The following is a 23,300-nucleotide window of genomic DNA, read 5'->3' as shown; positions in this document are numbered from 1 at the left end:
CCTAGCAGGGCCACCATGTCCAGAAAGACTAAGGCGCACACGTTTCTGTACGCTGCATGCACCTCCTGTCGGTCCTCCTTCCCACATGCACAAAGCAAACAAATATGTGAAGCCTGCGATTCGAAACGTGCCCAGGAGCCCTCCCCTGCGACCGAGCCCAGTGTACCTAGTCCCCTGGAATGGGCTCTATCTCTGTCGCAGTCCATGGCATCGCTTACGAGAGCAATCGAGTCCCTTCGAGCCCCAGATAGGGGCAGGGACAGCGGCTCGCCTGTTTTTGAGGGGTCCTCCACCTCACAGGAACCTTCGGCCTGCAGGGGCCACTCTCACTGTAGGCAGACGCAGGGGAAACGAACCTACACAGCGTCTCCCGGTCCGTCTGGTGCCTCGGCATCAATGAGCTCTGCCTCTCGCTCGCCTTCACCGTAGTCTATTACTAGCAAAGCTCAAATTACGACTTGGACGAACCCCTTGACCTAGATACTCCTGGTTACCAGGAGACAGTTGACAGTCTCATCGAGGTCATCAACCAGACCCTGGGGATTGACAATGAGTCCACCCTGACCTCAGGTCACAAGGTGTCATTTAAGCGGGTCAAGCAACCTTATAGAGTATTTGCCACTCACCCAGAGTATAAGGACATAGTGCAACGACACAGGGAACGGTCAGACAAGCATTTCTCAGGCCAGAAAGCGCTCGAGGCAAGATACCCATTTGCCCCTGATCTCCATAACGAGTGGGCAGAATCCCAACAGTAGAACCACCCGTGTCGCGCTTGACTTCTAAGACCCTGCTATCCATACCTAATGGTTCCTCTATCAAAGATCCCACTGACCGTCTCATAGAGAGCATGGCTCACTCAGTGTTTGAGGTGTCAGGTTCAGCACTCTCTCCCTCGTTTGCAGCAACTTGGGTAGCCAAGGCCATAGTCTCTTGGTCAGAATCATTAATGAGAGCCTTGCAAGGTATGGACCTGCCAGAGGAGGTAGCAGAGATCACTAATCAGATCGCTTTGGCCGCAGATTACTTGATTAATGCATCTTTGGATGCAGCTAGCTGCACAGCACACACTGCCGCAAATGCAGTATCCGTTAGGAGGGCTCTGTGGTTGAGGACTTGGCGTGCAGATTCAACCTCCAAAAAAATCCTTAACTTCTTTACTTTATCAGAGTGACCGCCTATTCGGTGAAAAGTTAGACCAGCTTATTTCTGACTCCACAGGAGGCAAGAGCAGTTTTCTCCTTCAGCAAAGGGTTAAACAGCCTTTTCGTCACCAGCTTCAGGCACGGTTTCGGTCCTTTCGCAACCCCGGGTGGGCTGCAGCAACCAACCCTGTCGTTTCAGGTCGCCCCAACCAGGACAGAGATCGTCAAATCTCATATAGAGCCAACCCATAGGGGAGAATGCGATCCCACCAGCCCAGATCAAGGGGACCTAGGTCCCAAAGGTCTTCAGCCAAATGACTCAAGGCAAGTTCCGGGTGACACCAGCAGAGTAGGCGGTCGCCTACTCTGGTTTTGCCATGTCTGGCTCTCCGTCGTACATGACATGTGGGTAAGAGAGCTGGTGTCCTCGGGGTACAAGTTAGAGTTTGTCAAGCACCCCCCAAGACGATTTTTTCTTTCTCATCCTCCCAAAATGGAAACCGGGGCACAGGCTTTGTTCAAGGCCATCAAATTGCTCCAGCACAACGGTGGATTTATTCCCGTACCGGAAAACGAAAGATTTCAGGGTTTCTATTCCAACCTGTTCATGGTCCTCAAAAAGGATGGGACTGTCAGGCCCATTCTGGACCTAAAGCTTCTAAACAAATTTGTCAGGATCAGACATTTCCGGATGGAGTCTCTCCGCTCGGTCATATCTGCCATAGGACGGGGAGAATATTTGGCCTCTATCGACAGCCAAGACGCGTACCTGCACATCCCCATTTTCCCTCCACATCAGAAATTTTTACGCTTCGCTATCAACGGCCTATATTTTCAGTTCGCAGCCCTGCCCTTCGGGCTAGATACCGCCAGCAGAGTGTTCACAAAGGTCATGGTGGTCATCATGGCCATCCTGCACTCCCGGGGCATAGTCATTTTGCTAGTCGACCTCTTGGTCAAAGGCCCTTCATATCGAGCATGCGAGGAGAGCGTCAACATCACGCTAGATACTCTTTCCCACTTAGGGTGGTTGGTCAAGCTGAAGAAATCTTCCCCTGTTCCAGCTCAGAGGATTTCCTTTTTAGGGATGATCTTCGACACCTCCCGAGGGTTGATAATTCTCCCTCGGGACAAGGCCCTAGCAATCCGGCAGGGAGTCCAGGTACTTCGCCAAACAGGCCCCTCATGCCATTCGTTTTTGCATGAGGGTCTTAGGGAAAATGGTGGCAGCAATGGAAGCGATTCCGGTTTCCCAACTTCATCTTCATCCTCTGCAGCACGTCCTCCTGGCATCCTGGGACAAGAACCCATTTACTCTCTACCACCACTGCCGGTTGTCCGCGCAGGTCAGACAGGCACTCAGGTGGTGGACAGTTCCTCCCTTCTTCAGGGGTAACCTTTTCCCCCGGACCATTGGCTGGTGGTCACAACCGACGCCAGTCTCCTCGGCTGGGGAGCGGTTTTTCGCCATCATATGACTCGGGGACGTTGGTCGCCGCAGGAGGCACGCCTCCAGATCAACTTGCTAGAGATGCGAGCAATCCGGCTGGCTCTGCAACATTTTCATCATCTTCTAGCATGCCGCCCCGTCCGGATTCAATCGGACAATGCCACGGCCGTGGCCTACATAAATCATCAGGTGGGCACCCGCAGCAGGGCAGCCATGCACGAGGTGGAGCACATCCTCTGCTGGGCCAAGAGAAACCACTCGGTGATCTCGGCAGTCCACATCCCGGGTGTAAAGAACTGGGAGGCAGACTTCCTCAACCGGCAGGGTCTTGCGTCCGGGGAATGGTCACTACACCCCGAGGTCTTCCAGAAGATTTGCCAACGTTGGGGAACTCCGGATGTGGACCTGATGGCCTCCAGGGTGAACGCCAAAGTGCCCGCATTTGTCGCTCGGTCCCGGGACCCCAGGCAATCGCCATGGATGCGTTGGTTCTGCCATGGAACCATGGAACCAGTTTTGCCTCCCATACCTATTTCCTCCGCTGCCACTGCTTCCGAGGGTCATCAAGAAGGTCAAGGCAGAGGGGTTTCCAGTGATTCTGCTGACCCCAGATTGGCCTCATCGGTCGTAGTACGCAGACCTAGTGCAGCTACTCGCCGACGTCCCCTGGCGGCTGCCAGAGCACCCAGACCTGCTTTCCCAGGGCCCGATCTACCATCCGAACAAAGGGGCCCTGTGTTTGATGGCTTGGCCGTTGAATCTTGGATTCTGACCCAGGCTGGGTTCGGCCGCAATGTGGTTGCTACAATGGTTAGTGCCCGGAAGCCCGCCTCAGCAAATATTTACCACCACACCTGGAAGATTTTCTTCGCATGGTGTAGGGACCGCGGTTGTTCTCCACTGAGATTCTCTATTCCCAACATTTTAGCCTTTCTCCAGTCTGGCCTAGACTCAGGTTTAGCTCCCAGTTCCCTCAGGAGACAGATATCGGCCTTATCCGTCCTGTTCCAGCGCAGGATTGCTACCAATCTGCAGGTAAAGACTTTCATCTAGGGGGGTCTCACACTTGGTACCTCCCTATAGGTCCCCTCTGGACACCTGGGACCTTAACCTGGTCCTAGGTGTTCTCCAGGCAATTATAGGCCGGTGAGTCTGACTTCTATACCAGGAAAGATCTTTGAACAAATTATTAAACAACATGTATGTCAGTAACTGGATAAGAATGAAGTGATTAAACAGAGTCAGCATGGGTTTGTAACTAATAAGTCATGAAAGACTAACTTAATTTCCTTCTATGACAGAATCACTGATTGGGTGGATCAGGGAAATGCTGTAGATATAGTATATCTTGACTTCAGCAAAGCATTTGACAAAGTATCTCACACAATACTTATTGAAAAAATTACTAAGTATGGAATGGAAAAGGCAACTGTTAGGTGGATTCATAACTGGCTTAGTGATTGGACCAAAAGAGTGGTCATAAATGGCTGCACATCCAGTTGGAAGAATGTCTCAAGTGGGGTACCACAGGGCTCTGTCCTGGGCCCTGTATTGTTCAACATCTTTATCAACGATTTAGATGAAGGAATTGAGGGCAAACTGAATAAATTTGCTGATGACACAAAGCTAGGAGGGATAGCTAATACTAGAGAAGAGAGAGAGAAGATTCAAAAAGATATAAATAAACTGGAGCAGTGGGCAACAACTAATAGAATGGTTTTTAACAGGGAAAAATGAAAAGTACTACATCTGGGCAATAAAAATGAAAAAAGCATATACACAATTGGAGGAATAGGGCTAAGTAACAGCACATGTGAAAAAGACTTGGGTATACTAATAGATCACAGACTGAATATGAGTCAACAGTGTGATGCAGCAGCAAAAAAGGCAAACGCAATTCTAGGATGTATTAACAGAAGCATACAGTCTAGATCACGTGAAGTCATTATTGCCCTTTGGTCAGACCTCATCTGGAATACTGTGTCCAGTTTTGGGCAGCACATTTTAAAAAAGACATCAACAAACTGGAGCAAGTTCAGAAAAGAGCGACCAGAATGGTGACCGGTCTGCAAACCCTGTCTTACGAGGAAAGGTTGCAGGATTTGGGAATGTTTAGCCTGCAAAAGAGAAGACTGAGAGGAGACTTAATAACGGTCTACAAATATTTCAAGGGCTGTCACATTGCAGAAGGATCATCTTTATTCTCATTTGCACAAGGAAAGACTAGAAGCAATGGGATGAAACTGAATAGGAGGAGACACAGATTAGATATTAGAAAAAACTTTTTGACAGTTAGAGTGATCAATGAGTGGAACAGGCTGCCACGAGAGGTGGTGAGTTCTCCTTCAATAGAAGTCTTCAAACAGAGGCTGGACAGATATCTGTCTGGGATGATTTAGCAAATCCTGCTTTGAGCAGGGGGTTGGACCAGAAGGCCCAGGAGGTCCCTTCCAACTCTACAATTCTATGATTCCAGGAAGCTTCATTCAAACCACTACAGTATGTCTCTTTGACATACCTTTCCTGGAAGGTGGTGTTCCTCGTAGCTATAACATCAATCAGGCGGGTCTCGGAGATGGCAGCTCTATCTTGCCGAGCTCCATTTCTGATTTTTCACAAGGATAAGGTGGTTCTCAGGCCAGCTCCCCCTTTTCTGCCGAAGGTCGTTTCCTCATTTCACACTAATTAGGACATTGTCTGGCCCTCCTTTTGCCCAGCACCAGTACACCGTGTGGAAAAGGCTCTTCATACGTTGGATCTGGTGAGAGCTCTCAGGAGGTACGTGTCACAGACGGCATCCTTTCATCAGACAGACACGCTGTTCGTGCTTCCCGAGGGTCGCAGGAAGGGACTTGCTGCCTCAAGATCGACCATAGCCAGGTGGATTCGTCTGACAATTCAGGAATCCTACCGCATCAGAGGCGCAGCTGTTCCAGCATGGATCAGAGCACACTCAACTCGAGCAGTGGGCGCCTCTTGGGCTCTTCGGCACCAGGCATCGGCGGAGCAGGTTTGCAAGGCGGCAACCTGGTCCAGCCAGCACACATTCTCCAAACACTACAATGTCCATACTCAGGCTTCAGCAGATTCAAGCCTGGGTAGAAGGATTCCCCAAGCAGCGGTGGTGCACCTTTCGACAGGAGGTGTGTACAGCTTGGACCAGTGAGTCGACTTCCCACCCAGGGACTGCTTTAGGACATCACACAGTCCTGTGTCCCCCAATGAGGCAAAGGGGAAACAGGGATTTTTGTGGTACTCACCGTAAAATCCTTTTCTCCGAGACGCTCATTAGGGGACTCAGCACCCACCCTACTAAGCCATTTGGCTCCTTTTTTTTGTTTACTAATATATTTTTGATAGCAGGTGGGTTTTCTAGACATGTTGTTACCTGCATTAAGGTTAATTTTGTCTTCTTTTTGATCCTCTACTGCTTTTGCACCAAACTGATTTTGCCTGCAATCGAGGTGAGGGTGTATACTGCGGAGGAGGAGCTAACCTTTTTTCCATTCACTTAGTGTCAGCCTCCTGGCGGCAGTAGCATACACCCACAGTCCTGTGTCCCCCAATGAGCATCTCGGAGAAAAGGATTTTATGGTGAGTAACACAAAAATCCCTGTTTCTTCAATTTCGTTAAGCATAATCTCACTAAATTGCAGCCGCCTGTCTGGATCATCCTCCAATAAACCATGAATTAGACGTGGACGATAAGCTTTCCACCCAGTAGATTTCAGGATTCGCATGATGGAAGCTTGTGAAATTCCCAATTCTAAAGAGACTCTTCTTGTGGACTTTTTTGGACTCTGAACAAATGTTTCAACAACAAATTGTTTATTATTTTCTGTACATGCTGTTTTGGGTCGACTAGTTTTTGAAGCATTAAGGATTGAGCCAGTGGCATCGAATTTGTCACGAATGCGGTAAACGGTTTGTCCCTTTGAGGCTTGAGTGCCAAATTTTTCAACTCAATTTGCTCTAACTGTTTCAGCATTTTGAGATTTCCAATACTGTTTTAAAATCCATTTTCTTTGATCTGTATTTAAATTATTTGTCATGATGGGTTATCTGAATTATCTGAAAAGAAAACAGATTTGGGGGAGATTTATCTGTGAAAACTGGATCTGTGAAACTGACTCAGTTGCCCTTAGCAACCAATCAGATTCCACCTTTCATTTTCCAAAGAGTCTGTTAAGAATGCAAAGTGGAACCTGATTGGTTGCTAAGGGCAACTGAGTCAGTTTCACTTTACACCATGTTTGATAAATCTCCCCCTTTATAACCCTATTACACATACTGTCCACCTACTTTTGGACCACCCTGTATATATATTGTAAAAAAAATCACCTTCAGCAGGCCAGCGGTGGCGCCTGTGCTGCAGCATGATCGCACATGTAATGTGTATTAAATTATTTTATTTGATGATATAAATAAATTAGTTTAAAAAACAATGCCTCCTACAAGATGGCGCCGTGATCGCCGATAGCTGCTACTTTGCAGGTCCTGGCGGCGCTATCTTCCTAGAGTAAAAAAAAAATTGTCTCCACTAAGTAAGATGGCACCGCTTGCGCAGTAGCATCTATCGGCAATCCGATAGACACTACCGCACAGTCAGGAGTGGCGCCATCTTGTAAGAGAAATTTTTTTAAATGAATTTACTTATATCATCAAATAAAACAATTTAATACACATTACACATGCGATAATGCTGCTGCGCAGGTGCTTTTATTTTACAATATATAAAATATTCATTATGTAAATTAGGGAGCAGGTCACTGAGGGATCAGCGACCTGTCATAAGCTGTACACATAAATACCTAATCAGAGCACCACATGAAGCCCCCTCACCCCACAGGCCGCCCCGGAGCACGAGCATATCATTAACGTAAAACTGAAAATAAAGATTAAACAACAACCACAAGACGGATTTAATCACCCAAGGTATCATTGTAATCAGCATAACCGTGCTGACCTGACACTGGCTGTATGTTACTGTGCACAAGGATGTGGACATTTTTTTTTTCAGTTCAAGAGAATTTGTCACCTGGACAAAAGTGGACCCTTATTTAATTCCTGCTGCTCCCTTGAATTTATATATTTTTTTAAATCTACCATACGGTCCAAGAGATATGAGCCTTTTTATTCATTGCTGCTATAATAATAGGGGCTGTGCTCACAGGATAATTATGAGGAGAAACCTAAACCCCACCCCCTTGTAAAAACTATACAAATTAATGCTAAATAAAAAGAGCAATATTTTTGGAATTGTACGTTGAATAAAAAAAAACACATAACAAAGAATGGAATACTCAGAGAAGCAGCCAGAGTGAATCAAAAGTAGAAACTAGCCACTTTAGGTCTTGTGACAGGCCTTCTATTAATGCATGTATTTCTGGATAAAAAATATTTTTTGAGATTGAGGTACAAATTATGTACCGCTTGGCTTTTACATGCTGTTTGTTTCCCTGCACATTGCTGGCTGCAGAATGAGTTAACTAACAATCACTCATCTTATTTTTTTTTAAGGAGGGCTTTTAACTCTTTATCTGTCATTTCCAGAGCTTATATCAACTGATTTATGACCACATTAAAGTTCATCTCACCTTGAATGTGGTCTGTGATCATAAATCAACACATCAAAAGAAGCTCACTAATGGATTCTTAATTATTATTCCTTTATTATGCTTGCTTATATAGCGCTATCGTATTTACAGATATTATCACTGCTTCCATTGGGGCTCACAATCTAAATTCCCTTTCATTATGACTTTGGAGTGTGGGATGAAACCACAGAACCTGGAGGAAACCCACACAAACACGGGGAGAACAAACTCCTTACAGATGTTTTCCTTTGTGGAACTTGACCCCAGCGCTGCAGTGCTAACCACTGAGCCACCGTGCTGCTCTTTAAAAGGTGTTGGTCCACTCACTTTCACATCGGGATGAGTGCATGCCCGGTGAAGTCTTGCTTACAGGTAACTGCTGGGTTGCATCCGTGAACCGCAGGTATCACACACCTGTCCTATTCAAATTCAAGATATCGGCAGTATTCAACCTTGATTCAGAAAGACGTGGAACCAGATTAATTCTGTAATCTCATTCTGTAGCCAGCAATGTACAATCAGCCCCATCAAGGGCCAAACAGTACAAAATGTTTAATGAAACCCAATTTATTTATTTTTTTTAGCCCAAAATACATGCATGTAAGAGAAAATAATTGTGCCTGAAGGTATTCATAACCTTTATTACTATTCTTGTATTTTCCTTTCCCCAGGAAGACAATCGTAGGATCTATTCCACAGGTGCAGAACCAAATTTTTCCAGCGTCAAACACACTGATGGGGAGAATTCTGTCTTTTATGCAAAACCTGTAAGAGTGCGACCAACTCAAAGGCAAAAGACTAATCAGATGGAAACTAAAGGTATTTTCATGTCAAGCTATTTTTTTTTTCTGAAGTTTTATTGAAATAATGTCTATTGATAACATTTTAGGGATGCTTTGTCTTTAGTGACCTTTTAAAGTGTTGTTTTTTCTGTTTTGCTTGAGACTGTATTACCATTACTTCTATAAAATCAATCAAGGTGTTGCACAATGTCTGATAGATTTCGTACATCGTTACATGAAATAGACCTATATACACAGCTGACCATGCCCCTCTCCCACCCACATTTTGAATGCCATAAAATTGCAAAAAGTTGCAATTCCATGTGCAAAAACAAGGAGTCACAACATTTGCTACAAGGCATAAAAATTTTGATAAACTGTCCCCTGTGCTGTCATTTGTTGCTCAATTCACACCTAAATTAACACTAAGGCTATGTTCAGACTAAGGGCTCATACTCACATGCGAGAAACTCGGACGAGTCTCGCACGTCAATACCCGGCACTGCCACCGGCACTCGGAAATACATGCAGCTGAACGCTCCAATCCGAGTGCCGGGTATTGACGTGCGAGACCCGTCCGAGTTTCTCGCATGTATGAGCCCTTAGGTCGGGGTCACACTTGCGAGTGCAATTTGATAAACTCGCGCAAATCTCTCGCCTCAATACCCGGCACTGCCGCCGGTGGTTCGAACCGGAGTGTGCGGCTGCATAGAAATACATGCAACCGCATGCTCCTGTCCCAAGTGCCGGGTATTGAGGCGAGAGACCCGCGTGAGTTTCTCGCATTGCACTCGCAAGTGTGACCCCGGCCTTAGCCGAAAATTTCCGCTACAGATTTGATACCAATTACACAGTCAGAAACCCCATATATTACTGACGAATGCCACCCTACTTCATTTACTAAGCAATGAATTAGGTAAAAACACAATGAAGATGCCGTAGATGAAAAATCTACATCTTGATTTAATTTTCATGAGGATTTTTTTCTCCCACGTGTGACTGGGATTTAAAAAAACAAACATTTACTTGTATAGTACTGTAAAGTGCTGTTGACTTGCGGTGCTGAACCTGCGTCACAGATCTTGCGACATGTGAACTTGGCCTAATTTTTTTTAATAGAGGCAGATGGAGTATATAAAGTCAAAGAAACCCGACATGAATTAGATGGAGCTCAAGAAGTAAATGAAGATGCAAATACAAGAGTAGAGGTTCCTGTTGATCAGGTATAATGATATATTATGTATCACCATAATTGTATTATTAGAAAATCACTTTGTATTCTGTTACTAACAATCCATCTATTATTTATTAACATGATGAATGTTTATATCAGAGTATGTAAAATAAAGCATATACTATGTAGTGCAGATCACCAAAGTTATCTGCTTATACTGGGAAGATTCACATTATAAAGCTATTACGCTACAATGTAATTAGAGGCTTTTATTGGTGATTATCTTGCTTGCAGTTAGTTAAGAGCCCATGTAATTGGAATTCATTGCCTGGTACAAACTGTTCAGTATTTTTATGACAAACTGCATGTTCTGCATTTGATGCCTAACGATGAAATGGAATGACTGTCTTTATTATATTAGATAATATCAGAAGTTGTACTATGTAGAATCACAAAACGAGGTATTTAATTTGTAGCAACTCTGATCACCCACTCTACATATGCTCAGTGCGCAGTGGCTAAGAAGTGTCCTTATACCCTTGCTCTACAGATTGCAGAAAAGACATGACTGGCAGACCTCACTAAATGTTATTGAGTGCTGATCAGTATTTTTTTTACCTATGCTCCAAGCAGAAAGACAACAAGAATTACCGATTGCACCTCAAAATTACTTCTTACACTAAGGCACAAACACTTTTTTTTTTAATATAAATCAGCAAACATTAAAAAAGTTCAGTTGCTTCCAATAGGTGGTGCTAGAGTTCTAGATCTTTTTCTCTCTGATGAGACAATTTGCATATTAAATTTCCCAGAAGAGCATGCATGGCTTATACGTCTCCTCACTCTGACATGCCAGGCCTGGCTTGTCACTCTCCAAAAGGAGAATCATTACCTCTTAGACTGCAGTCCAGAGCCTTTCACTTAGCCAAATCAAACTTCATACTTTGCACTGGCAAAGGGTAACACCCCGAAACATTGTGTATGCAAATTGAGATTCTGGTATAGCTTTTATTCTAAGTCATATTGCAAGGCTCGTTATAGAGTATTGACTTGTAGGATCGCTGCTACCAATAGTTGGCGCTAGAGTTCAAGTCCTCTTCCTCTCTGAAGAGACAACTTGCATATTATCCCCTTCCTGACATCTGATGTACTATCTCATCCAGGTGACCCAGGCCCGTATGACCGTCGACGGGATAGTACGTCATCGCGATCAGCTGCGCTCACGGGAGGAGCACAGCTGATCACAGCCAGGTGTCAGCTGATTATCACAGCTGTACAAGAAATCTAAGAGGGCACCATCATTAAAATACTCCCACTGGGATCTCTAAATTGTAAAAAGCACAATGAAGCAAAATGGAAAGGACCATGCATAAATTTCAGGATCACCACACAAGATACCAATATATATGACAAAATATATATTATTGTTTACAGTGCCAAAAAAAACCCACCACACAATTAAAAACACTTTAAAAATCCAAGGGGCTGAAACAGATGTAACATAGTAACATAGTTATTAAGGTTGAAGGGAGACTTTAAGTCCATCTAGTTCAACCCATATCCTATCCTAACTTGCCCTAACATGTTGATCCAGAGGAAGGCAAAAAAAACCCATGTGGCAACAGTAAGCTTCACATTGGGGAAAAAAATTCCTTCCCGACTCCACATACGGCAATCAGACTAGCTCCCTGGATCAACGCAATATTAAGGAGACTAGTGTATATACCCTGTAATATTATACTTTTCAAGAAAGGCATCCAGTCCCTTCTTAAATTTTAGTAGTGAATCACTCATTACAACATCATATGGCAGAGAGTTCCATAGTCTCACTGCTCTTACAGTAAAGAATCCGCGTCTGTGAGTATGCTTAAACCTTCTTTCCTCCAGACGTAGAGGATGCCCCCTTGTCCCCGTCACAGGTCTTAGAGTAAAAAGATCATTAGAAAGGTCTTTGTATTGTCCCCACATATATTTATACATTGCAATAAGATCACCCCTAAGCCTTCGATTCTCCAAACTAAATAACCCCAAGTGTAATAACCTGTCTTGGTATTGCAGACCCCCTAGTTCCCTAATAACCTTGGTCGCTCTTCTCTGCACCCGCTCCAGTTCAGCTATGTCTTTCTTATACACCAGAGACCAGAACTGTACACAGTATTCTAAGAGTGGTCGCACTAGTGACTTATATAGAGGTAAAATTATGTTCTCCTCATGAGCATCTATGCCTCTTTTAATGCATCCCATTTTATTTGCCTTTGCAGCAGCTGCCTGACACTAGCCACTAAATGTGAGTTTGTCGTCCACCCATACACCCAGGTCTTTTTCAGTGACAGTTTTGCCCAGTGTTTTACAATTAAGCACATAATTATACAACTTGTTCGTTCTACCCAAGTGCATGACCTTACATTTATCCCCATTAAAGCTCATTTGCCATTTATCAGCCCAAGCTTCTAGTTTACATAAATCCTCCTGTAATATAAAATTGTCCTCCTCTGTATTAATTACCCTGCAGAGTTTAGTGTCATCTGCAAATATTGAAATTCTACTCTCTATGCCCCCTACAAGGTCATTAATAAATATGTTAAAAAGAAGCGGGCCCAAAACTGACCCCTGTGGTACCCCACTGCTAACCGTGACCCAGTCCGAGTGTGCTCCATTAATAACCACCCTTTGTTTCCTATCCCTGAGCCAGCTCTTAACCCACCTACACATATTTTCCCCTATCCCCATTGTTCTCATTTTATGTATCAACCTTTTGTGTGGCACCGTATCAAAAGCTTTTGAAAAGTCCATGTACACCACGTCCACTGCATTCCCTTGGTCCAGTCCGGAACTTACCTCTTCATAAAAGCATATCAGATTAGTCTGACAGGAACGGTCTCTTGTAAACCCATGTTGATATTGGGTCATAAGGTTATTCTTCTCCAGATACTCCAGTATAGTATCTCTTAGAAAACCCTCCAGGATTTTACCCACAGTTGAGGTTAAACTTACTGGCCTATAATTTCCAAGTTCAGTTTTTGTCCCCTTTTTGAATATTGGCACCACATTTGCTATACGCCAGTCCTGTGGTACAGACCCTGTTATTATGGAATCTTTAAAGATTAAAAATAGTGGTCTATCTATGACTGTGCTTAATTCCTGCAGTACTTGGGGGTGTATCCCATCCGGGCCCGGGGATTTGTCAATTTTAGTGATTTGTGGACGCCGCCGTACTTCCTGCTGGGTTAAGCAGGTGACATTTAATGGAGAATTTTTATCCCTGATCATGTTATCCGTCATGGGATTTTCTTGTGTAAATACTGTTGAAAAAAAGTCATTTAGCATATTGGCTTTTTCCTCATCCTCATCCACCATTTCACCCAGACTATTTTTAAGGGGACCAACACTATCATTTTTTAGCTTCTTACTATTTATGTAGTTAAAGAATATTTTGGGATTATTTTTACTTTCTCTGGCAATGAGTCTCTCTGTCTCAATCTTTGCTGTCTTGATTTGCTTTTTACAGAATTTATTTAAACTTCTGTATTTATTTAATGCCTCATCACTACCTACTTGCTTTAATTCTCTAAATGCTTTATTTTTATCTCTTATTGCGCCCCTTACAGCTCTATTTAGCCATAGTGGTTTCCTCCTATTTCTCGCATGTTTATTCCCATACGGTATATATTGTGCACAGGTCCTATTCAGGATGCTAATAAACGTCTCCCATTTTCTTTGTGTATTTTTATGTCTCAGGATATCGTCCCAGTTAATTGCACCAAGATCATCTCTCATCCGTTGGAAATTTGCCTTCCTGAAGTTTAGTGTCCTTGTAACCCCTCTACTACACATCTTATTAAAGGATACATGAAAACTTATTAATTTGTGATCACTATTACCCAAGTGACCCTCAACCCTTACATTTGATATGCGGTCTGGCCTGTTGGTTAATATTAGGTCTAGCAGTGCCCCCCCCTCTTGTTGGGTCCTGAACCAGTTGTGAAAGGTAATTGTCTCTCATCGTTGTCAGAAACCTATTACCCTTGCTGGAACTGCAGGTTTCGGTTCCCCAATGTATTTCAGGGTAGTTGAAGTCCCCCATAATAATGACTTCTCCTTGAGTCGCTGCTTCATCTATTTGCTTTATGAGGATATTCTCTGTAGCTTCCATTATTTTTGGAGATTTATAACAAACCCCTATCAGTAATTTATTATTTTTCCCCCCTCCCCTTATCTCTACCCACAGGGACTCTACATTTTCATTAGATTCATATATATTATCACGAAGGATGGGTTTTAAGGATGATTTTACATATAAACACACGCCTCCCCCTCGCTTATTTGTTCGGTCATTTCTGAACAGACTATAGCCCTGTAAATTAACAGCCCAGTCATGGCTCTCATCCAGCCATGTCTCAGATATCCCCACCATGTCATAATTATGTTCCAACAACATTAACTCCAATTCCTCCATTTTCTTGGCGAGACTTCCGGCATTAGTATACATGCACTTTATGTATCTCTCTGTACCTCTATTCTTTCTTAAATTATTAACTGTTCTAACCCCACCCCCCATGCCACCTCCACCCCCAATGTCATTATTTGTGCCCAGGTCTCTATCTGCACTGTCTTCCCCTCCTATAAAAGGAATACCCCCCCCGTCCCTAGTTTAAACACTCCTCCAACCTTCTAGCCATTTTCTCCCCCAGCACAGCGACACCCTCCCCATTGAGGTGCAGCCCGTCCCTAGCGTAGAACCTGTAGCCAACTGAGAAGTCGGCCCAGTTCTGCAGGAACCCAAACCCCTCCTTCCTACACCAATTCCTGAGCCACTTATTAACCTCCCTAATCTCCCGTTGCCTCTCTGGTGTGGCACGTGGTACAGGAAGTATTTCCGAAAATACCACCTTGGAGGTCCTTGCTTTAAGCTTACAGCCTAATTCCCTGAAATCATCTTTAAGGACCTTCCACCTACCTCTAACTTTGTCATTTGTGCCAATGTGCACCATGACCGCTGGATCCTCTCCAGCCCCTCCCAGTAATCTGTCAACTCGATCAGTGATGTGTCGGACTCGAGCGCCAGGTAGGCAGCACACCGTTCGACGATCCCTGTCTTTGTGACAGATTGCCCTATCTGTTCCCCTAATAATTGAGTCTCCCACTACCAGAACCTGTCTGGCCTGCCCTGCTCTCCTATTTCCCCCCTTACTGGAGCAGACCCTGCGTGCTTCCCTGAGACCCTCAGAACAACGCAATGTGCTCGCATTGTTCTGAGGGCCTCCTCCCTGCAGGACCCCGGATCCAAGATGGCCGCGGGGTCCTTCCGCGTCCTGCAGGGAGGTGGCTTCTCAGTGCCTGCTGAGAGCAGGCACTGAGAAACCTCCTGCACGGCCTGTCAGATTGCTGATCTGACACAGTGTCAGTGTCAGTGATCTGACAATATATAGTGATGTCCCACACTGTAAAGTAAAAATGTAAAAAAAAACACGTGTAAAAATAATTTTTAAAAATTCCTAAATAAAGGAAAAAAAAACCCCCAATAAATTCATTTCTTTATGTAAATAAAAAAAAGTACACATATTTAGTATCGCCGTGTCCGTAAAGACCCGCCCTATAAAACTGTCCCACTAGTTAACCCCTTTAGTGAACCCCTTAAAAAAAAAAATAGGCAAAAAACAATGCTTTATCATCATACCGCTGAACAAAAAGTGGAATAACACGCGATCAAAAAGACGGATATAAATAACCATGGTACCACTGAAAACGTCATTTTGTCCCGCAAAAAACAAGCTGCCATACAGCATGATCAGTGACAAAATAAAAAAATTATAGCTCACAGAATTAAGCGATGCAAAAATAATTATTTTTTTATATAAAATTGTTTTTAATTTATAAAAGCGCCAACATATAAAAAAGATATAAATGAGGTATCGCTGTAATCATACTGACCTGAAGAATAAAGCCGCTTTATCAATTTTAAGACACGTGGAAAGGTGTAAACGCCCCCCCAAAAGAAATTCATGAATTATTGGTTTTTGTTCATTCTGCGTCCCAAAAATTGGAATAAAAAGCGATCAAAAATGTCACGTGCCCGAAAATAGTACCAATAAAAATGTCAACTCGTCCCGCAAAAAATAAGACCTCAAATGACTCTGTGGGTCAAAATATGGAAAAATTATAGCTCTCATAATGTGGTGATGCAGAAACTATTTTTTGCAATTAAAAGCTTATTTTAGTGTGTGACAGCTGCCAAACATAAAAAAACAGTAATAAATAGTAAATCAACCCCCCTTTATCACCCCCTTAGTTAGGGAAAAATAATAAAATAAAAAAAGTATTTGTTTCCATTTTCCGGTTAGGGTTGGAGTTAGAATTGGGGGTTTCCACTGTTCAGGCACATCAGGGGCTCTCCAAACACGACATGGCGTCTGATCTCAATTCCAGCCAATTCTGTGTTGAAAAAGTCAAACGGTGCTCCTTCCCTTCCAAGCTCTACCATGCGCCCAAACAGTGGTTTACCCCCACATATGGGGTATTGGCCTACTCAGGACAAATTTCACAACAACTTTTGGGGTCCAATTTCTCCTGCTACCCTTGGGAAAATAAAACATTGGGGACTAAAAATAATTTTTGTGGAAAAAATATGATTTTTTTTATTTTCACGCTCGGGCGTTATAAACTTCTGTGAAGTCCTTGGGGGTTCAAAGTGCTCATCACACATCTAGATAAGTTCCTTGGGGATCTAGTTTCCAAAATGGGGTCACTTGTGGGGGATTTCCACTGTTTAGGCACATCAGGGGCTCTCCAAACGCGACATGACACCCGCAGACCATTCCATCAAAGTCTGAAAGTGTTGGCATCCTTGAAATTGTTCGTGAAAATGAAATATGTGATTTGTTGTTCCTTTGTGTATATTGAAACAACACGAAAAAAAAAAACAGAGAAAGAAAAGGCAAATTGGTTATAATTTCACACAAAACACCAAAAATCGTCAGGACAAAATTGTTGGCACCCTCAACTTAATATTTGGTTGCACACCCTTTGGAAAAAATAACTGCAATCAATCGCTTAATATAACCATCAACATGCTTCTCTCACCTCTCAACTGAAATCTTGTACCCCTCTTCTTTTGCAAATTGCTCTAGGTCTCTCATATTTGAAGGGTGCCTTCTCCCAACAGCAATTTTAAGATATCTCCACAGGTGTTCAATGGTATTTAGATCCAGACTTATTGCTGACCACTTCAGAGCTTTCCTATGCTTTGTGTCATGGGGCAGTAGGGAAAAAACAGGAGACGTGGAACCTGGGCCCCTGAACTGCCCCTCAGGCTAAGGAGGTGCCCTGACTTTCTTTAACTTGGGGGTCCACTTAATGGTAGTAAGGCCCAAGTCCCTGACCTGTCCCTATCTCCTGTTCAGCCCTGAGCTAAACACCCAACCCCCTCCCCAGGAGGTGAGACAGGGAATAAAGTGTACTGCACCAATAACAAAAAGGAAAAATAAAACAGACACCACGGGGTTAAAGCAGCTAAAAAACAAATCTTAGCTTTGCCTGCTGCCAATGCTCCAAGCAGCAGAGAAGGGCTCCTGAACTCAGCTTTTAACAGTAACACCACTGCTCCTGATAGCTCCTCTCTTCAGCAGCAACACCACTGCTCCAGATAAGCTGGACCCCCTCTGCACCAGGTAGGTCCATTCTACACCACCGTTGGTCTCCAAATGACCAGTATTACCAACAGTGAATTGCAGCCCCAGTTGGCCTTATAAATGGCAGTGGGAGTAGTCACCACCTGCTGACTAACTATACATGTAGTAACACCAGCGGCCACGGGGGGGGGAAACCCAGCAGCCTACCAACTACAGTTGTAGTAACACTAGCTGCCACCAGGGGCAAAAACCCATATTAACCCCCGAGGACCAGAAAGGAAAAAGGTTTATATAAAAGAATCCAGACTCTGACACAGATCCAAAAATGGATTGTGACACTTTGTTTCCATCCATTTCTGGGTGCTTCTTAAAGTATGTTTGGTGTTATTGTCCTGCTGAAGACCCATAATCTAGGATGCAAACCCAGCTTTCTGACACTGGGAACTACACTGTGACTCAAAATCCTTTGGTAATCTTCAGATTTCATGATGGCTTGCACCCAGCACCAGAGGCCGCAAAACAACCCCAAAACTTCTTTGAACCTCCACCATATTAGACGGTACGTAGTGTGTTCCTTTCTTTGTAGACCTCATTCCATTTTTGTTAATCAGTAGAAGGATATGCTTTATCAAAAAGCTCTATCTTGGTCTCATCTGTCCATAAGACGCTTTCCCAGAAGGAATTTGGCTTACTGACGTACATTTTGGCAAACTGCATGTAGCTTTTTCTTGTCTGTGTCAGCAGTGGGCCCCTCCTTGGCCCCCTCCAAAAAGTTTAATTTCTTAGTTTCAACAATTTTATTGAAATGAAAGCATCACTTAACATGAAATACAATCACATTAAGAGTACAAGGATCCCCTCGCAGGGGGAAATACATAGAAAAAAAAGGCACTTAAAGTCATACGGTATCCTTGACTACAGAATCTTTGTTTAGAATATGTGTAGAAAGACAGTTATAACACAACTAAGAAAAACTTAAAGGGATGGGAAGGGAAAATGAGGTATTTAAAGGCAGTGTCGATAATACTAGATATACCAATGTGGGACACCAGTGTACCTGCTTTAGAGTCTCTGATTGTAAGGAGCCACTGCCATGCCAGTATATTATATAGATATCATTTTGGAAAGGTCATCATCTCTATGTGCCTGAATCCAAGGATCCCAGATACCTTGAAAGTTTTCGAAAGAATCAGATCTGATGGTTTCTATTTTCTCATATAACATTATCAGATTGACCCTTCTCCTCACCTGCGTAATTGAGAGCGTACTGGTTTTCCATCTACTAGCTATGTGATTTCTTGTTGCCATAGCAATAAAGTCAACGAGACGGCAAGTCCTATTGTTAGCATTGATTGGTCTGTCCCCCAGCAGAAGAACCGACGGTGACAGAGGTAGTTTCCTACCCAAGATAGTATCAATTAATTTTACTATGTCTTTCCACAGAGACTTCACTATTGGACATGTCCACCAAATATGGAGAGTATCTCCATCGTCAGTGCACCCTCTAAAACAGTTGCTAGGGACCGATTGATAAATATTGTGCAGGAAGCTAGGTACATAGTGTATTCTAAAGAACAATTTAAGAGAAGTCTCAGTAAGCGAAACTTACATCTGAACCACCTTTGAGGTGTGAGGGAGATTCGTAGGTCTGCCTCCCACTGCTCCATAGTCTTCACTTTCAGGCCATCTCTGGGTTTGTTAAACATAGAATAAAGATGGGATATAAGGCCATTGCCAAGTGGGTCATATAGACATTTTAGTTCGTATGTTGTAGGTTGTACGTTTGAGGAGCCAACCGGTTTTTCAGGAAATGAAAAATTTGTTCAAGTCGGAAAGTCTCAGACCTTGGGACATGATATTTTGCGATGAACTCTTGTTTTGACATTAGTTTGAAGTGGGTAGTTAAATTTTGTAGCCTAGTTAGCTTATTCTGCTGCCACCATACGTGGTTTCGGGATGTAACTCCTGGTGGGAGCATGGGATTATTAAACAAGTTCAGGAGAGGAGAGGGATGAGATTGCAATGCAAATTGGAACCTATTCGCTCTCCAGATTCGCAGGGAGTGAAAGGTATATGGAGAATGTAATGCCAAATCTTTCGGTAAGGCCCCGTGGCCCAAATTAGGCTCTCTAAGAAGTAAGGTGCTATTTGAGAATTTTCTATTTGCGGCCAGATAGGTGTGTGTTGTTGTGCATTTACCCCTGCCAGCTGGGCGATCTGAGCCGCCCTATAATAAAGAGTAAAGTTTGGTAGCGAGACTCCTCCCTGTCTTTTGTGTCTAAACAGAATTTGCTGGGAAATACAGGGCTTTTTATTGTTCCAGACAAAACGTAGTATATGTGAGTGTATCATTTTGAATGTCATTAGGGGTATTGAAATAGGCAAGGATTGGAACAGATATAGAAATTGAGGCAAAGTAACCATTTTAACCGAGTGCACCCTTCCCAAAAAGGAAAGAGATGGGGATGACCATTTTGACAAAGATTGTGTTAGTTTTTGGAGGAGAGGAGAGTAATTATATTTAAATAGCTTGGACTTGGATAGAGTAAGGTTAATTCCTAGATATGTAATGTAATGCTTTGCATGTCGGAAGTGAACGTTCTCTACTATTGAAGCTTGTTCAGCAGGAGGAGTGTTCAGAAACATAATCTCTGATTTATCGATATTGACCTTTAAGCCTGAGATTTCCTCGAAAGAATTAAGTGTATTTAAGAGATTCAGCAGGGATATATGGGGATTTGTCATGGTCAGAAGTAGGTCGTCGGCAAACAAACTGACCTTGTATTAATGTCTACCTATAGTTTGGCCTGTGATATCGGGGTGTAAACGGATCTTCTGCGCTAGTGGTTCAATCACTAGAGCGAATAGGGCTGGAGATAGGGGGCACCCTTGCCTGGTTCCTCTGCCGATAATTCTTGGTACTGGAGTGGTCGAGGGTAATTTTAAATAGGCAAGCGGAGTATTGTATAGAAGTTTAAGTGAGTCGATTAATTGTTGTGAAACTCCCAGTTTGTGCAAGATATTAAACATATATGACCAAGTGACAGTGTCAAAAGCTTTCTCTATATCTAAAGCTAGCAAGGTTAAGGGGTTTTACGTTTGTTGGCGTTATGTATAAGGTTTAGGTTTTCTCCTTCCCCCATGACGGCCCCACGGAGAGAGGGGATCCGCCCCACGGGGACAGGAAACCTACAGACAAAAAGGCGGTACCTCTCTCCCATGTATGTTGGTTTCCTGTCCCCACAGGGAACCTATGGACTTACTAGTTGCTGGGGCCAACCAGTCCGGAGGACGACAGCGGGAGTTCCCTGTCCCGGCTGGGGTGGTGACCCGAGGCGCCACCGCTGGAAGGTCAGCGGGCCTCCAGGGTGTGCGGGGGGGTGAGGCGGCAGAAGTGTTGCCAGAGTCCGCCTCACCCAGGAACCCCAGGAGAGCAGCGCTCCAGGGTAGCGGCGTCGGCGGGCGCTGGAAGCCGAGCGGGAGCCCGCGCTCACAGGACGGCAGAGAGGAGCCGGCAGCCGTCTCCATCAGCGGCGTCAGCGGGCGCTGGAAGCCCAGTGGAGTAGGGCCGGGGCAGCGCGGCGAGCTGGGCAGAGAGAGTGGCGTGCAGGGGCCGGCGGCCATCACCACCACCACTATGCATCTCTGGGAAGGATCCCAGAGCGCAAGCGTGGGGGGTGGAGCTTACTGACATCAGCCCAGGACGCGCAATGCACCTCTAGGAACCCCGGGAGGCTGGGGGAAGAGGCGGCGGCGGCACACACCTAGAGAAAAAAAAAAACAAAAAGGCGCACTTCCCCACACGGCAGAGATCGGGAGGGGGACGCTGAGGGTATATAAAAAAAAAGGGGGTTGCTGAAACAATGAGTGAGCCACCAGAGGAACAGTCACAGCTGGATATGCCCTCAGATACAGGACGCCAGCGGCAGTCGCCGCAACAACCGCAACGCCGGAAGAAGGATCCCAAGGACCAGACGCAGCGACACAGCAGCAGCAGCCGCTCGGAGTCCCATCGCAGCAAGGAGCCCATAGGGGCGGTGACCCCAAAGGACAAGGGCTTGGCAGACCCGTGGTCCCTCCAGATCCGGTATCCTTCTTCGGCTTGGTGGGTAAGTGGACTACGTGAACGTACAGTCTGTAACTAGGGTCCCTCTCTTTTAGGGAAAGAAGTGCACGCAGAAGGTTAACCATAAGATCTGCCCACTCTGTAAAGAAGAGCTTCCCACAGGGTGGGAAAAAAGGCTCTGCCAAGCGTGCATTGACCACACAATTTGTAAAGAATCCCCAAGGTTCGCCTCCGATCTGAGGGACCTAATCCAACACCAAGTAGAAAATGCCGTTAAAACCCTTCAGAGAGGAAGCAAAAAGCATAAGAAATCTACGACTAGAGACCCCGAGTCAGACCTCAGCGACAGGGAGAGCGAACCTTCATCATCCTCATCTAACTCGGGAAGTTCAGGGTCCGACTCCTCATCCTCCGAAGAAGGGGGTCGCAGCTGTTTCCCCATTGAAGAAATAGATAACTTAATAAAAGCAATTAGAACGACTATGGTGCTGGCGGTCACCAGGCCCAAAAGAACTATCCAAGACGCCATGTTCAGCGGGTTGGAACAAAAGAAGAGAAGGTCGTTCCCTGTGAATGAGAAAATACAGGCACTAATACAGAAAGAATGGAAAAGGCCAGAAAAAAAAGAGCCTCCTGACTCCCAAAAGGAAGTATCCCTTTGATGACCCAAGCTGCTCTCATTGGGAGAGAGCGACAAAAGGTGGGTGTAGCCATAGCGAAAGCATCAAAAAAATTTGCCCTGCCGTTTGAAGACATGGGAACATTAAAGGATCCCATGGACAAAAAAGCGGAAACATTCCTAAAAGGTTCCTGGGAGGCAGCCGGAGGAGGACTGAAACCCGCCATAGCCGCCACATGCACGTCTAGAGCCTTGATGGTGTGGCTAGATCAATTGGAGAGCCATCTAAAAAGCAAGACCCCAAGAGGTGCGATTTTAGACTCCATCCCATTGATGAGAGGAGCGGCGGCCTTTCTGGCAGACGCATCTGCGGATTCAATCCGACTGGCAGACAGGGAAGCTTCATTCTCAAATGTGGCAAGGAGAGCACTCTGGCTCAAATGCTGGACGGGGGACCTGCAGACGAAATCCAAACTCTGCTCCATTCCGTGTGAAGGCGAATTCCTGTTCGGCCCTACGTTGGACGACATCCTTGACAAAGCAGGAGATAAAAAGAAATCCTTCCCCAACCAGTCTAATTTCCCCTTCAAACGTTTTCGGAGCAGGAAATTTATCCAGAGAAAGCCACCTAGAAACCCCCAGGATAAGTGGGAGGACAGGAGAGGAAAAGGGAAAGGGTTCATGTTCGGGAAACCAGCGGACAAGAAACAACCCCAATGAAGGTGTCTCCCAGGTAGGAGGAAGATTAGGCCACTTCTTCCCAGCCTGGGAAAAAATATCAAACAGTTCCTGGATCCTAAACATGATAAAAACAGGCCTCAGATTACCCTTTCACACCT

The 23,300-nt window shown here is 44.7% G+C and overlaps 1 protein-coding gene across 1 annotated transcript in view; it reads left to right on the top strand.

Moving 5' to 3' along the window:
* The window catches only part of DCDC2B (doublecortin domain containing 2B), a 72,035-nt gene that overhangs the window by 38,005 nt on the left and 10,730 nt on the right, over positions 1–23,300 (top strand). The window contains exons 8-9 of the mRNA XM_073551953.1: positions 8,864–9,011; positions 10,094–10,197. Of these exons, the coding sequence (XP_073408054.1) occupies positions 8,864–9,011; positions 10,094–10,197 (252 nt within the window). The remainder of the gene's footprint in view (positions 1–8,863; positions 9,012–10,093; positions 10,198–23,300) is intronic.

The sequence above is a fragment of the Dendrobates tinctorius genome, unplaced genomic scaffold, assembly GCF_039654945.1.
Source record: "Dendrobates tinctorius isolate UK_male_01 unplaced genomic scaffold, ASM3965494v1 ptg000183l, whole genome shotgun sequence".
Classification (NCBI taxonomy): Eukaryota; Metazoa; Chordata; class Amphibia; order Anura; family Dendrobatidae; genus Dendrobates; species Dendrobates tinctorius.
This window is presented reverse-complemented; position numbering and strand designations above follow the sequence as displayed.